This window comes from Mauremys mutica, chromosome 2 (assembly GCF_020497125.1).
Source record: "Mauremys mutica isolate MM-2020 ecotype Southern chromosome 2, ASM2049712v1, whole genome shotgun sequence".
Classification (NCBI taxonomy): Eukaryota; Metazoa; Chordata; order Testudines; family Geoemydidae; genus Mauremys; species Mauremys mutica.
Window position 1 is genome coordinate 58,789,322 of NC_059073.1, and position 17,717 is coordinate 58,807,038.

The window sequence follows — 17,717 nt, forward strand, 5'->3', positions numbered from 1 at the left end:
GTACTAACCAGATATTCTGAAAGTATCAGTGAATCTGTTTTCTATTATAGATGGAGAAGAGAAAACATACGGTGGGTGTGAAGGCCCTGATGCTATGTATGTGAAGTTGATATCCTCTGATGGTCATGAGTTTATTGTAAAAAGAGAGCATGCGTTAACATCAGGAACAATAAAAGCTATGTTGAGTGGTCCAGGTAGGTGCAATGAGTTTAGTAGCATCTTGTAATTCATTTATTTCACTTCTGTGGAGTGTTTGGATTTGTATAATCTGTTATATAAAAGTTGAATTTCTATTATGGATAATGATTTGTCCCAGTCCAGATTGGTTTCTGTTCCTACTTAGACAATTCAGCTTTATCAAGTCTTGTATTATCAGTTATATGTAATCAGGTGCTAACTGTATATGAAGACTTTGGGTGCTACTGTAAGACATGCAATTACATTTACTTCCACAGACAAAAACAGTAGTGATTTTCCCCCTCCCATTCCTTCAAATGGCATGTATGTGGGGGAGAGGATTCATTAAGATTAGGAGAAGGCTACATTTTAAAATCTGTCAGTTACTGCTAGCCAAAACTAATTGCTGCAATCCCCATCTTGAAATTCCCTTGGATATCACTGGGGTGGGTACATTCTGAAACTTGGAGTGTGCCCCAGATGTGCTGCTTCTGCTCCATCCCTACTCAGCCTCTGGGCTCTGGAGAAGTCTGGGCTCTGCACTGTTGCCAACATTTATGATTCTTTTGTGAGTGATGGACACGGCTGGAGCCTAATCCTGTGAGGATGCCCAAGCTTTAACAGATGAGTCTTTTGATTGGTCATATGCTCCAGTTCCCCACCTCCTGGGACTAAACAATCAGTAGAGCTGTTGCAGGCAGAATTCTCCTCCCTGCCTCCATCCCTCAGTAACTCAAAGCTATTCTCATGGGATTGGACATAGGAGCTAAAGAACCCAGCAACTCAGGGCAGCTCTGCTCCCTCCTTCCCTCTCCTCTCATATGAGTAATGGGGACAGGATAGCACCTCTGCTTTTCCCCCACCTCCCCTCTCCCTTCTTGCAGCACTCAGCCTGGGATGGGGTGTGGGGTGGTGAAGAGCCCTTGGAGCTTCCCCCCACAATCCTGGAAGGTGGAAAGGGGACAGCACTGCAGCCCCTAGCCCTGGGAAAGAAGGGTAAAGAACCCCCAGGAGGAGAGCAGAGGTGAGGCTGGAGTAATGTGCTGATGGTGGGGATGGGCAGAACTAATGAGGGAGCTGAGGACAGGATTGACTTGGGAGAACTAATTGCTGGGCAGGGGGTGAGCAAATGATGAGGTGAGAGCTCCTGTAGCAAGGGCAAAAAAATCACCTTTCCCAATAAACTTGGGACAGGGGGCAACATTAATTGTTGCACACTGGGGCTGGGCAGGGGAAGTTCAAAAATTAAAAACCAAAAACCACAATACAATCATTTTGGCACAGAAGAGAGGAGTTTTTTTGTTTTTTAATCTCATGATTTTGGGGGCTTGCTCATGATTTCTTGTTTTTGTTTTTTTTGTTGTTGTTTTTTTTTTGTGGTCAATATTGGTGTAGTTACACAGCCTTTATCTTACTTTGTTGTCATGGGCTATAGCAGGGGAGTTCAGGGCAGCCTTGCCTCCTGCTTCTCTCCCTTTCTTCAAGCTGGCCCTGCAGGAGGGTGCTGCCTGCTCATTCCTGGCTCTCCGAACTCCTCTCTGGGCCCCTGCGGTGTGTCTCTCCCCAGCTGCCCTTGACAACCACCTGAGCTGGCTGCACGACATCCAGCTGGTCCACTTCCAAACTGTGCCCAGAAAACATCTATGTACACTTGTGTCCTACCCCAGCACCACATTGTGAGACCTGCTGCCACCTGAGAAGGGCAAGGAACTCTGAGCCAATCTGTACTCCACTCTGGTTCCACGACCCACTGGATACATTAGTTGGTGGCTCCTTTGGGGAGTTATGAGTATGAACGTGTACTTAGTGTGATTCATGAACTCCCCTGATGCCTGTCCCTTTTGTGATGAGAGGGAGACCCTGGCGCACATCTGTGTAGAGTGCATCATCTTGCAGCCCCTCTTACTGAGGGTTCTGGCTGCAGTTTTCCCCACACCTCCTGATCTATGCATACCTGTCTCTCCAGGAGAAGGAAGCTGGATGTAGGGGGCACTCTGTGACTGTGGGGTCTATTTCCGGTCCCTCATTCAATCAGATCTCTGGGCAGAGTTCCTCTGGGGAGTGTCCACTGACTCTGTAGATGCCTTTGAGGAGCAGCAGATGCTGTCTGGGGTTCTATGCTCGGTGTTCCCTTCTGGTTCTCTGATTTTTCAACCTTTGACCTCACTCCTGTAGCTTTTTTTATTTTTCTTTTTTCCCCTTCCTCCCCCCTTTGTTGTCCCACGCACTCACTTGTAGCCTAAGCTTAGTGGTTCCTCCCCTTAGCTGAGAGGGTGATCCTTTAGTTTTAGGTGGGCCTATACATGTCTGTCCCAGATCTGCAAATAGTAGTACATGGCTGTGACTCTGTGGGTGGGGCTTGCCAATTAAAAATCAAAAACAGCTACAGCAGCATGAAGGACGAAGAGTCCAGTCACCTGAGCTGGGTGCTCTGTAAAAGAGGTATAATCAGGTTCCATGGTTGAGCACATTATGTATAAAAATCATCAAGGTAAAACAGTTTACATATGAAAAGATTCTAGCTGCCAGATAGACAAATTATATCTGGGGATATGGACCTATATTAAAACTAAACCAAACTGCATCCGAATCCTCTTAAATTTCAGGGACAAAAGGGCATTCAGACTTAAATTTGGGTATATGAAGTCACCTCAAGACTGATTCTGGGCCTCATCCAAACTGCAAGGGGGTTTATGTTGGCTAATTACACCACTTTGGCTCTTCTCTAATTAGTGATTAGATTCACATTTTTTAATTCACCAGTCTATCAAATCTTTAACAAAAACCCACCAAAATAGTCATTCTGAATACCATCAAAATAGGCAGGAACACCAGCTGAACAGCTTATGCTGGAATATCCTGAGCAAGAGTCTGGTCCAGATGTGGTAAAGACTACATCACAAGATGACAAAAAACAATACAAAACACTCCACCAACTTTCATTTGGCTGATTGCATGAGTTTTTGGCCAAAAGTGTCACAAAAACACTTGTCTCCAGAGCCATTAAATCAAAACCCAGCTTTTGTTAACTATACTTTTGAATATCTGTGTATGTGGATCTCACTCCTGGGTGCATTTGCACCTAACAAACAGGATATGAGAATCTTTTAACCAGCAGTTTTCCTTGGGACCATGCATGCACCTTGCATGCCTTTGCACTGCTCCTCCCAAGACAATAAAGGGCAGAGCCGCCCCAGCTGCCACTCAGTTCCTTCTTGCTGCCTGTGCTCATGAGTAATAACAGCTTACTTGTCCTCTGACCTACAGTAGTCCTATCTTGTTACATTGTTACTGTACCCAACTTTCATTTTTTTTCCTCTACAACTTTGTTGTGGTTGTTTTTTGTGGTTTGCTTGGTTGTTACCAGCCTGTTGGCAAAAAAATTTCCCCAAATTAGGTTTTTTTGTTTGTTTGTTAGCTAGCTGCCATGGCATTGTGGCTACCAGCACTGAGTCAAAATCTCCAGTTTTTTTTAAATCCTGCCTATCATGCAACATGCTGATTTCTCTGAATGAGAGAGACATCAAATGACTTTTTTGCTTAGGAAAAGCCCATATCCTCCTCAATGTGTGCAGTTTGCAAATCTTTTTCAAAATGCATCTAATAAGCCAAAGAGCTACACTTAAAGTGGTTCCTAATGGAGAAATCCATAAGAAGAGCATCTGACTCAAAAGTTGTTCCTGGATCTCCTTCAGAACCTCATTCAGTGAGTACTCCATCCATAAAAGATGTCACTCCAAGTTCTCAGGGAACAAAGAGTACTCATTCGGTCTTTGAGTTCTTTGACATTGAATTTCAGATGGCCTTATCCTCCCTGTCCATGGGAGAAGAGAGCACAGCTCCAAGTCTGGTTCTGGCACTGCTCGTAATTTCCAGTACCATGTAAGAAAAACCCAGGGAATCTTCATTCCAGAGATTTGGCTAAATCTGCAGCTGTGAAGCCAGTACAGTGTTCAGCAACCAGAACCAATCCTGTACCAGTCAAAATGAACTTCTGCTGCACAGCTCTTGGTACTGTATTCAACAGTATCATCTCTGACATTCACTTTGTTCCAACTATGGAAAGATCTGTGGCACCAACCTTTGCTCCCAATACCATCAACCTTACAGGGCTTTCTTCGCTAATCCAGCAGAGCTCAGATTTATCCCAGAACTAGTGTCACCACTTTTAGATATCTCTTCACTATCCATAGTTTCAAAACCTGCCTGAGTACTGATTTATGAAGAATTCTTTTCATCCACCTGGGTCACACAGAAAATCTGTGAGCCCTCCTCATTTTCAGTGACACCCCCCCCCCACCGCAAGGGGAACAGCACCTACTATTGATGAATTCTATTCATCTTCTCCTTTTCCTTCCAGTCAGGAAAGTATTTCAGTGGTGACTGAGGTCTGTTTATCAATCAAGTATTCTCTCTTCTTTGAGAATTTGTACATGTGGATCTTGGTGATCAGTAAGGAGTCCACTTCTTTAGGAGGAGGGGATCTAGGAGCTTATCTAAATAAGGACTGTAGTACTGCCCAACCAAACTAAGCATCAGATCTGGAGGCTGACACCACTGAATAGTGGTTGGTGAATGTATGAATGGAGTTTCATGTGGTTTCTCTGCAAATTTCAGCTATGGTAGATCTAGGATATTCCTCCACTGGTCACCAAACTTTTTACCTCATGCCCCCTTTTCCTCTATCTGCATCCTTCCCCCGCCCCCAGAGCCATGGCTGGGAGTGGGGCTGTGGCTGTGATGGGGGTGGGGGGGATGCGGACAGGGGTAAGGAGGCTGGGGCCACCGCTGGGGGTGGGCCTGGGGGATGAGGTTGACAGGCAGGGGGCTGGCAACTGGGACACCCAGCGTTGGAGCACCAGGCTGGGGCTGGGGCCAGAAACAACTAGGTGGCGCTCCCTCCCTATGCCCCCAAAATGTTCCTCAGTGCCCCCCTAGAAGGGCATGCCCCACAGTTTGGGGACCTCTGCCTTTATAATAACTGGTTCTTTGAGATGTTCTGTACATGTGGATCCTATGTGGACCCTCTTTGCCTGCAGCTCGAGTCTTACAGCCCAGAATCTTGACAAAGGAGAAGGGAATAGCATTTGGGGATGCTCTGCCTTTTATGCCTTTGGGAGGAATGACATGGGAGCATACAAGGTGCATGTGCAACACCTACAGACACTAGTGTTTTAAAAGATTCTGATCTCAAGTGCATGTGCACCTATGAGTGGGGTCCACGTGTACAGAACATCTCTAAGATGCACAATTACAGCAAGGTAAATAACTGCTCCTCCATCCACATAAAAAAACCTCTTCAGATGTAAAAAGATTATGAAAAGTGAAAACATTTAATGGATCTTGGTTTCAATGATACTTGAATATTTATTTGATGTGGGTGTTCCCTATTTAAGTTGCATGGCTTTAAAAAGTACGTTAAAATCTGCATTGCCTTCCTACTTCTTCCCATGAAATTTGGGCTGGATTGTCTTCAGTAGTCCTGCTCAGATGTAATTTACTGGAAATTAGTAATCAAATCTGCTGAACATTCTCAAGCTGGAAATAGAAGCTGTTTTACTCTCAATAGCTGTATTGGCTCTGCAGGGATAATAGGAGCCCTATTGTGCTAGGTGCTGGGCAAACACCCAAAGGGTAGATATGGTTCTTGCCTTAACGAGCGTACGATATAATTAAAGACAAGACACAACAAGCAAGTGACAAACTGTACAAAGGAAGGAAGTGCAATGGTAACAAAAGTAGGGTCATGTGGTGCCCCTGTTGTACAACTGGATGTTTCCAAATCACCTGAAAGGTTTATTTAAACAAAATTAAACATCTCTCCCTAGTATCCAGGCCACATGGTCATGATTGATTGACCTTATTTCTTGTAGGTGTTTACATCAGTGTGGGTCTTACAGGGCTGAATATGCTACTCTCAGAGAGCACTCCTAGCATAGACTGAGATCAGGATCAAACCTTTGTTCCACGTATTGCTTGTAGGAAGTCATTAACCCAAACAAACAGAATATTTTTAAACAAAAGGTGATGGAAATTGTCCCTGGCTCCAGTAACTGTGGCATGTCTTAATACACTGTACAGCTTGTACATGGAAAATGTCTAATTCCTAACAAGGGACTACACTAACATGAAATAGTCTAGATGAGTTTGGACACATGCAATACAAATGTGTTCATTATCAAGGGAATTTTGATACTGATTCTTTCTTCCTTTTTTTAAACAGGTCAGTTTGCTGAAAATGAAACAAATGAGGTGAATTTTAGAGAGATTCCATCCCATGTCCTATCCAAAGTATGCATGTATTTCACCTACAAGGTTCGCTACACTAACAGCTCCACGGAGATTCCTGAATTCCCAATTGCACCTGAAATTGCACTGGAACTGCTGATGGCTGCAAACTTCTTAGATTGTTAAATAAAATAAATTATAATAAAAATGTAAAACTTTTTTCAGTATTTAATACCTGTAGTTCAGTTAGTAACTTTTTTCATATAGCATGCTGCGTATGTGCGGTTGAGAACTGTAAAGTTCACTGCAGAGGCAATTATCTTCAGATCTGTTGCATAGCAAGCATTCAGTTTTATATTTGTTTTGCTGCTTACACAAATAAGGCCCTTTTCACAAACAGACAAATAAATAAATATGCCAATTAGTAGATGGCTATGCCTTATCCTTTAGGTGTGGCAGAACTTTCTTTTAATGCAATGATCCTTTAAAATACTGGAGTTTAAGCTAGTGCTACTTAAAAGCTAATATTAGCTAAATGTGTAGGTGTTTAGCATTTCTAACTTTCTCTTATTGTTGCAATTTCTAAATCTCTGAACTTTATCACCTTACAAGGTAATTGTCCCTTTAGCATAGTTATAACTTTAGTTATATCAGCACTTGCATTATAAATCCCCTTTTCAAGGATTTGTAAACTGGCATAAACATTCACGTTGGGCTGAAAACAGTATCTAGGATAACTTTTTATGGTTTTTATTAAAATTTAGCTATGCTTTTTGGAAATGGAAAAGTATACCCGATTTATTTTTTAGTCATACCTTAACTCACCCCTCTGAACAATTTAAAATGTTCAGGTCACTTGTCTAATAAAAATGCAGCCCTTCTGATAATGGAATTAGAAAGAATTAAAGAGCCATGTTAGTAACTAATGCTAACTAGTGTATGTATACTCTCCTCTGTTCTATATAAAATGTAAGTTTATTCATAATGTACTGTCACTTGACCTAATATACAAGATTTATAATAGCCTATAATGGCTCTTTTCCACTGTTTGTGATCAGTTATGTAAACTCTGTATTTACTCTTAGATCAAAGCATTTTAAACTTCCTAAATACGGCTACCTAAGAGGTAGTTCTTTTCCCTCTTCCCCCCCGCCTCCCCATTGTTTATACAAGAAAAGCTGAATATTGGTGGCTCTTTCGTTCTTCATTGAAGTAAAGGGGTATTAAACAGATGTTTGAGAATCTTTCATAGATTTCTTAAATATGTCCAATGTTTACACTAAGATTTTAAGGGGAAAGGATTGGCAAGCCAACGATATTAACTCATTTTTTTAATGGAACATGTAATTGTCCTTTGTTCAGTTCCCGCTGGTAATTGCCTGCCATACTCCTTCTCTCATGTCACAAAAATAGATTCCATAAAACAAACATGGTGAACAGTGTGACAATAAAAGAAAGCAACTTAAGAGGAAGGCTGGAGAATTTTACTACCAAAAATAATTCTTAGAAGAGGATGATAAATCTAACTTCAGCAGTAAGATGCAATAGCTATTGTATTCTTGTGTAAATATTTTGTGCTTTGGGTGTTGGTATGAGACATTAAGCAGAAGCTAAAATGGCTTTGAGCACCCAGGAAATGCAGTAGTGTTCGAGAATGCACTGCGCAGAATGTTCTTGCTCTTAAGAAAATTAACCTACAAATAAAAGGGGGCGGCGGGGAAGCTAGTGCAATTTACTTGATAGTGACATGGGTATGATGATAGACAAATGGAAACCTGCAACACTTACTCCCTGAGTTCTAAATAAATTTCATAATGGAAAATTTTTAAAACTTAATTTAATTTTTGTTGGTTTGTGACTGCTTATCTTTAAGCAGATTTTTATATGCAGAATCACATATTCACAATTATGCAGTGAATAAATTGTAAAATTTATAAAATTGATATTTGGGTTACAGATGGGCAAACCAGTGTGGATAAAATAACCCACCCAAAACCTTTCAACAAAATCATATATGGACTTTAGGATGTTCAGAACTTTCCCATGTTTAAGTGCTGCTTGTTATAACAGAAGCAAACTGCTGCTAAACCATGTAACATTTCTAATTTATCTGGAAGTGGAAAGTATTGAAAAAATTTAAGAAGAGCCTATTCTTAAATTCAGCTCACTTTTTCCCCCCCATATACTAACAAGAATCTAGACTGCTAGGTGCCAAAATGAACTTTTTAAGGTATGCTCATCTGTAATTTTTCCATAATTGAAAGCATATGATAAATATTTACCCAAGTCTAGACATCAGCTAGATATAGCTGGGAAATAAATCTTCTTTGGTTGTGTATATTTCCAGTTTGATTGTAGGACACAATAGAATTCTATGTAAGTTACGATGGAGTAATTTGTTCATGGTTGATCATCTTCCACATACAATGGCCTGCCACAAAAGGAGCTTTGCACTTGAACCATCAGAATTCCATTCAACTGGCTATATAATTTTTTGTTGTTGTTTTAAATCTCCAGGTTCAAGGGACATATGCCACAAGGTTTAACTAGGCTACCATTTTGAGCTGCATTAATGTTTATGCAAATATAGCCAAAGTTCAAAGTGCGTTTTCTTGCCAAATGGTCTCAGAATATGTGAAATATGAGCACTTCAGTTTAGCTGGTGTTTGTATAGTACACATCTTCTTATCCAGCCAATGGGTACTGCCTGCTCTTTTTCTTGATTGTTTGTAATATCCATTAAGCTTGGAAAAAATGGTTTCCTTCCCACCACCTGAATAGATCTGCTTACATGGTAAATATTCTCCACACCTTTCATCTAATGAAACAGAGGCAAACTTGCTTCTAATTTTCACTTTTATGTCCCAACATATGGATGTTATGTTTTTGTGTATCTGGTGTCAACAGCTCTTAGAACAGTTCAACTGCAGAGTCAGCAAAAGCACAATGTCCTCGTATGGGTCTTACAAAAATAGTGGTTTCTTCTAGTTGGAGGGTAATGGGAGGGTGTAATTTTAATCTTGACAATTGAATGGGAGAAATATGCTAAATTTTTATCTTAAAGTGAATCAGGTTTGGGTTTAAATTACTTGACTATGTTCTTTTAAGACAGAAGGACCAAAGCTTTGCAGTTAGCAAACAGTAAAATGTCATTTGGTTAGTTTTTTTCCCCCATGGAAAACATAGTTTGGCTTTGAAGAATGCTTTTGTGAAAAACAACATATCAACTCTATTAGAATTGGATTTATTTTTAAAAGCCGCTTAAATGGTGGCAATGTTATAAGAAAATAGTAACGCTGTGAACTCTGTTGCACATGGTTTAAAGGTATACATCCAAGAAGATTAAAAAGTAGTTTTTCTGACAACTCACTCTTGAGAGAAGCTTGTGTTAGTAACCTAAGTAGAGCAGCCACATGGAAAATACAATACAAAGGTTACTTTTTATCTAATCAATAAATGCCTTTTAAACCATACTAGTTTAACCAGTCTAATTGTGTGCCCTGAACCTAAAGTTTTTGAGTACTTCCCATCCAGAAATGTAAATTGGGAAGTTTGACACAGTTGCATTAGTTCAACATCATGTGTTTTTGGTAATTACACTAAATGATAGTTTACCAAGTTGAAATGAATGATTTGGATATCCTGTTAACGAATAAAAACCTGAATTAAGCATCTACAGTTCCATATTGGCTCCAAAAATCAATTTCCAGAATAGTATTGAATTAGAATAACTATCTCTGTAGTGAGATTTTGATTTATTTGCCAGTTAGGCATTCATTTGCCAGTTGGGCCTTTTCCTTTCCCATTAGAAATATCACCAACTTCTCATATTCATTTAACAGTTGAACACTGTAACTGTCTTTTCTTGAAAATCACCATGATGTGTAACCATAGGTAATATGTAATTCTAATCTTAGTTTGCCATAAACTCTTCTGTCACTCTAACCAAATGTTAAAACATGAGTGAATTCTTTAGCTTAAAAACTCAAGTTCACGATCTCTTGTCTGAGCTCTGAAAAGCTCTGTTTGGTATCAAATCACAAAACATGTTTTATCTGAAAAATGCCTAAGATTGATCTGCTTTTAGCGTGCATGCTTCCTTTCAGCTATCTTCTCAATGCATGTAAACACTATTTCCGTAGAAGTAGTGTTTTGCTGAACTAACAGATTTTCCAGTCCATTGCACTCCATCATTTGCGTCAGAATTATTTCTGGAGAGCTACGTGAAAGTTGTAGATTGCAGGTGAATGTCTCACTAACATCTAAGTCACTTTCAAGTTTTTCATAATCTAAGTAAGTACCCTCTGAGAAGTATTTAATTTAGAATAAAAAAATTATGATTTAGGCAAAAGAATGTATGTGTCTAAAAGTTACTTATCAAGTGAAGCTGATGTGTAGATAAGATGCACTGTAGATCTGATGATTCTCAATAGATGTAGAAACCTCAGTTCACGGCAGTATTTTTACTGTAGTCATGTTCTAGTATTTCTGTGGTCCTTCCTAAGGAAATCAACAGAAAGTTAGCAAGATGTTTATCTGTGATCAATCTTAGCTCTTACTAATAATTCAGCAGCAGGCTATGTGGCCTAGTCTGCAGTAGGAAAAATTGCATCAGTTTAGAGCTATTTTAAATAGATGTAGCTAAACTGGTTCCAGCCCCTAATGTACATGCACTTATACCAGTTTAGCCTTTGCTTAAGTCAGTTTAGATTAATTCTATAATTTACTGATGCAAATTATGCTGATTTACATTAGTAAATTATAGAATTAACCTAAACTGATTTAAGCAAAGGCTAAACTGGTATAAGTGCATGTACATTAGGGGCTGGAACCAGTTGAATTAAAAAATAGAAATTTTAAAATTTCTAACTTCAAACACGTGCAGCTCTTCTACTTTAAAAAAAAATTGTCTTGTCTTGTTTCTTGTCCAGATGATGGTTTGGTTTGTGAGAAGCTATTTGTTGAAAGCATTAGGACTGATTTATTCGTATGGGCTATCTGACTGCTTCACTTTTGAAAAGCTGATGTGTTTAATTCAGAACCCAAATCTTACTTCATATAAATTGGAGTCCATTTAAAATACTAGTTTACTATATGCATTTCCTTTTCATAGTCAATGAGAGAAGAAGGCATCTGTTTTCTGGTTTCATATTTGTAACTGCACATTTATTGTGGGGTTTGCTCTCAAAACCTAAACTCCATTTATCTCTACATGCAAATGTCATGGGGCATCCTGCTGCTTTTGGAATTTCAGCATTTTATGCTGCCAATAAACACTTGCTCAGAACATCCTTTTCTAGGGTCTCTTGTTTTGCCATACGCTGTTCTGTTGTATCTGCCAATATTTAATTGGGGGTACTTCTGTTTAGGATGGTGTAACCTTGTTGGCTAATACTGCACAATTCTGTGTTCATTCTGATAATATGTAGCTCTCCTCTTTGCAAAGTTCTTTTTAATCTTTTCTGGTATTTATATGAGGTCTCTACCATCTCTTGAAGTTTCATAAACTTGTAGTCCATTATACTGCTGTATAATGAACTTGTCATCTTTTCTCCTTCAGTCTTATCTTAATTATGTACTAGCTTTATAAGCTGTTTTATATATCGTTAGAAAATGAGGAACTGAGATAAATTATCAGTTACAAGGTTGGAATCGCTTACAATTAAGCAGTTAACAAGCCATTTAAATACACTTTGGATTTATGTTGAAGGCTTTTAATTCATAAACTTTCAAAATAAAAGTAAAAAATGTATTTAAGTATTGGCTGTACTTTCTATAGGGTATCGTAAAGCTATTAACAATGAGTAACTTCTGAGCCCTTGTGTTCAACGTATGCCATAATTAACAATTGACTATGCTGGTTCTGAAAAAGGTTTTCTTCAACTGACTGTCAAATATGAAAACTGATTTTGGAAGAACTACGTACAGAAGTGTTTTTTAAACATACTGATCTTTCCCCCTCTTCCCCCCCCCCCCAAATAAGTCACTAGGGAGAAGTTTTCAAAGGTGAAAAGGAGTTAGATACCCAACTCACATTCATTTTCAGTGAGATGTATCCATCATAGAAGTGTAGGACTGGAAGGGACATCTGTCCTCTAGTCTAGGCTCCTGCCCTCAAGGCAGAACTAAGTAATAACTAGACTATCCCTAGCAGATGTTTGTCTAACCTGTTCTTAAAAATCTCCAATGATGGAAATTTCACAGCCTCCCTAGGCAATTTTGTTCAAGTGCTTAACTACCCTAACAGGAAGTTTTTCCCAATGTCCAACCTAAACCTCCCTGTGGCAGAGGAAGCCCTAATCAGCTCCTGCTACTCCAGCCCCAATCAGGGGAAATGGGTTGGGGCTGGGCAACTAGCTAGGACTGGCCTAGAAACTGGCCATATCTGCCAGCCTCCTTAACAAGGGCTAAAAGCTTGGAGGCAGTGAGTCCAAGATGAGGGCAGAGACCAGGAAGGGGGAGTAGGCTCAGAGGGAGCCAGGCGTGCCAGCTACCCTGTTGCCATTGAGGCCTGTGCTGTGCTACGGTGGTGGGGACCGGACACAGGAATAAAGAGTATGGGTGATGCACCAGCTTGGAGTGGTCTTGACTCACACTAGATTGGGTCCAGGAGGCTGAACCCAGCGGGGTGCAGTGAGCACCCTGTTACACTCCTTTGCAGCAATTTAAGACCGTTGCTTCTTGTCCTATCCTCAGCCGTTAAAGAGAACAATTTTTTTCTCCCTCCTCCTTGTAACAAACTTTTATGTACTTGAAAACTTGTCTCCCCTCAGTCTTCTCCAGGCTGAACAAACCCAATTTTTTCAATCTTTCCTCATAGGTCATGTTTTTTAGACCTTGAGTCATTTTGTTGCTCTTCTCTGGATTTTCACCAATTTGTCCATATTTTTCCTGAAATGTGCCACCCAGAACGGGAGACAGTACTCCAGTTAAGACCTTATCAGTGTGGTGTAGCGTGGAAGAATTACATCTCATATCTTGCTTACAACGCTCCTACTAATACACCCTAGTATTTGCTTTTTTTTGCAACAGCGTTACACTGTTGACTCGTATTTAGCTTTCTCTACACTATAATCCCCAGATTCCTTTCCACAGTACTCCTTCCTGGGCAGTTCTTTCCCATTTTGTATGTGTGCAATTGATCCTTTCCAAGTGGAGTACTTTGGATTTGTCCTTATTCAATTTCATCCTGTTTACTTCAGACCATTTCTCCAGTTTATCCAGATCATTTTGAATTTTAATCCTATCCTCTAAAGCTCTTGTCACCCCGCCCAGCTCAGTATCATCCACAAACTTTATAAGTGGTCTCTATGCCATTATTTATATCATTTATGAAGATATTGAACAGCACTGGAGCCAGGGCCACTTCCTACAGGACCCCATTTGATATGCCCTTCCAGCTTGACTGTGAAGCATGGGGAATGGTTTTCCAACCATTTATGCACCCACCTTATAGTATCTCCATCTAGGCTGTACTTCCCTAGTTTGTTTATGAGATGGTCATGTGAGACAGTATCAAAAGCCTTACTAAAGTCAAGATATGGCACTCTCCCCCACTTTCCCCCCCCCACCCACACAGCTGCTTACCCTGTCAAAGAAAGCTATTAGGTTGGTTTGAGGTGATTTGTTCTTGACAAATCCATGTTGACTATTACTTATCACCTTATTATCTTCTAGTTGTTTGCAAATTGCTTAATTATTTGCTCCATTATTTTTCTGGGTACTGAAGTTAAGATGACTGGTCTATAGTTGCCTGGGTTGTCCTTATTACCCTTTTTATATATTGGCACTTTTTGTCCTCTTCCAGTCCTATGGAATCTCTACTGTCTTCCATGAGTTTTTGAAGATAATCGCTAATGTCTTATCTCCTCACATCCCAGAATACTCAAGGAGATGACTATTTCATTTATTCCATCATTCACTAGCTATCTATGGTATTTATATAGCTCCTAAAATATCTGAGCTTCTCACAATCCTTAATTGCATTTATCCTTACAACACTCCTGTGAGGTAAGGAAGTACTATTATCCTGGCTGCCTAATTCCCTTCTCTTTTAAGATCCCAGCCTAGAAGCTTGGCATAAATTGCACAAGGGATTACCTACCTATCTTTGTACAGCTTGAGGTTACAGTAACACTAGGTCAATGATTTCAACAGGCAGTAAAATGATACGCCTTTTAAAGACACACTAGCCACAGCATAAACTCAGGAGTATTTCTTACTTCTAGCCATCTTTCATTTCTCATATATTTTCATTTTATTTTTCTTTCCTATTTTCTGGTTTGATTCCACTTCTCTTCCTCATTTGCTGGAGCAATGCAGGTACAGTGGGTGGTTTTATGTAGGTGAAGTCAGTTTGTATTCTTCAAAAGATCCTCTGTTCCTGAGAAATTCCTAATGCACTGCACAGGTCAATATCCTTCTTTAAATTACCAAACTGGTCAAACGGGAAACAACACAATTTCTTTCTGAAGTCCTCCTCACTTGTGAGATGTGGCCTCCTAGCACTGCAGATTATGGTTGCTAGGTCACTGGACTAACAAAGGGAGATTAATGTGACTGTACAAGTAACTTCTGTGGGATAAGTAGATAAGAGGTGACGGTGGAGGCAGGACAAAAGAAAACAAGGTGCAACATGACCGGAGTGGTAGAATTTGCAAGGAATTGCAGTAATATGTAGTTTAGTATCTGAAATATTCAAGACACTAGAAATACTTAAGTAAAAGGTTAATTTTATAACTTTTGCAAAAACTTTATAGATGATAATGGGGGATGGAAAGTGATGGAATAAAACTGGTCTGGACCTAACCCAACAAAGGTGCTTGTGATTCTGTGCATTTCCTGTCAAATTCTAATATAAATACTTCTAATATTCACTAAAATAAAAAATTAATACTCAGTAAACTTTTTATATTTTATTTTCAATCTTTATTTACCGCTTATTCACATCAAAACAAACAATATGCTCATCATGAGAGAAAATAACCATGTTAAATAATGGAAAAAATTGTATACAAATAGCCATTTGAATTCCAAAGGCAAATTTTGATTTGACTATAGTTGTAACCCTTTTGGGTTTGCTTTCTCTAAACATTCAACCTCTCATGCTTTAACAGAAATGATCAAGAAAAGTGAATTAACACTGAATGCTTGAATCTTTACTGAAAAAGTTTTTAATTGTATATTCAAGTAAAACATTCACGACTTTCCCTGGAATGGCTGGATATCTTATGTAACTAATCAGAGATCAGAAACAATGCCAAAATCAGAGATCAGAAACAATGCCAAATGATTTATGAAACTAACCAGCACAGTACATGAAATTCATTCTCCCTGTATAAAATTTGGAGTTGGATTCTAAGAGTGTGATTGTGCACCATTGAAGTCCATGGCAAAACTGTTAATTTTGCTGGTGCAGTGTCAGACCTTGGAGGCCCAATACTGAAGCTTTATATAAGTAGAATGAATTTCATCCATTGTGTTGGTTATTTTCAGCAGCCACTTAGACCCCCCACCTTCCCATAATGGCTGGTCTTCCAGCTGCCCTTCTGCACTATTTACAGAGTACTGGCATCACTATACAAGCATAAATGTCCCTCCCTTGCCCTACTCCCTGCTGAGATCTTATGGAGGGCTGGTGTGAAGTCCCTTCTCATGGCATGTAGGCAGCCCCCCTTCCCCTGCACAGCCCATAAGTAGGGCCTTGTGCCAGTCCTCAGCATTGGGGTGAAATGCAAACTGAGAATTTGTGCAATCATTTGTGAATTATATTCCAAAAGAAAATTTTTCACTGTCTAAATTAGTGAATACTTTAGAACAAAGAGTTCCATGACCTGTTCATGAACAAACTGAGAAAACTGAAATTATTTCCTGAATAAACTATTCATTGTCTTATATTTACTCAGTTCTATTGTGACCAGCAGAGTTTTCTTTCCAATGTGTTCTATTGTTGTTTGTTTTACTGTTGTGCTTTAGGCCTTAATCTGAGAGTGGGGGCCCCATTGTGTTAGGCACTTTAAAAACCCTTCTTTGAAAGACACTATCCTGAAAATGTTTGCAATCTAGGTTACATCTCACACAGATTAAACAAATTGGGGGATGGGAAGTAGAGGATACAGCCACAGTAAAACATGTGTGTAACACTCAAATTGCCCATATTTCAGTAGAATCCAATAACAACAGGTGCTAAAGCTTTCTTCACATAAAAACTAGAGGATTATCCAGTGCCACTGCTGAAAAAGTAGGCCAAATTTGCATAAATAATACCTTTAGTAGCCATAAAGCAGCTGATCCTGCTCCCGCTGAAGTCAGTGGAAGCTTTGCCATTGACTTCAGCAGGCCCAGAATCAGATTAATAGTTTCCCCTAAACAAGATAAATTATGATCCTTTTAGGCCTTATCTTATACACAAAGGGCCAAATTGTACCTTTTGCTTACTTTTGATATTGAGGGGGTTGTGTAGGAATGAGGACAGAATTAGATTAGCACTGGATATTGCATGAGTATATCTTAGTAAATAACACAACAAAACAGTTTTGGATTGGATTAAAAACCTTCATAAGTGTAACTAAATACAGGAGAGATTTTTCATAAATTCAGGGGCATGTCAGGGCTGTGTATTTTTGCAGCTGAGCACCTGCAGTGGCAAAAGACATGAAAGAGAAATTAGTCATTTTTTATTACAGAATGGAGGGTTATATTAATATTTATAACAGCTAACTCAAAAGTCCTATAGAGCTGGCCTTAATATGTACTATATATAGTAGAACATACAAAATAAAATCTAGTTTGCACTATAGGGTGTGTGCTGGAACACACACACACCCCCACCCCACCCTCCCTTTCAACCTTGAACTGGGTTTTCTGGAACAGGATTAAGAATTTCATTACAATGGTTTCAAATCAGTTTTATTCCACTGTAATTATGAACCTGTTGACTAATCAATATGCACATTTACAGCTGAACACATGCTCATTGCCTAAACTTGATATGCTTGCTATGTGTATAACATATGGCATTAAAAACGTATTTTAGGATAAACGTTTTGGTTCATGTAAAACAACACGACTTAGTAACACTAACTATGGTGTTCCATTTAATATTTTAACTGTGTCAAAAGGGCAGTAGCAAAGTTAACCCTACATCAATCCCACCTCAAGTTGTTTACACCCACTAACAGCACTGTGACCAGGATTTCACTTGGAAATGTGATCTTGTCATTTATTTTAGCATGAAAATGCTTCTAGATTGCATCTCAAAGCCTCTTTCTCAGTCTTTTGGCAGGCTACTGTCTCCTTCCCCTTCTACTAGA

At 39.4% G+C, this 17,717-nt stretch overlaps 1 protein-coding gene across 1 annotated transcript in view; it reads left to right on the top strand.

The window, feature by feature from the left end:
• ELOC (elongin C) overlaps positions 1 to 7,433 on the top strand; it is a 31,187-nt gene extending 23,754 nt beyond the window's left edge. The window contains exons 3-4 of the mRNA XM_045005743.1: positions 51 to 194; positions 6,401 to 7,433. Of these exons, the coding sequence (XP_044861678.1) occupies positions 51 to 194; positions 6,401 to 6,591 (335 nt within the window). The 3' untranslated portion in view covers positions 6,592 to 7,433. The remainder of the gene's footprint in view (positions 1 to 50; positions 195 to 6,400) is intronic.
• Positions 7,434 to 17,717: the final 10,284 nt, after the last annotated feature.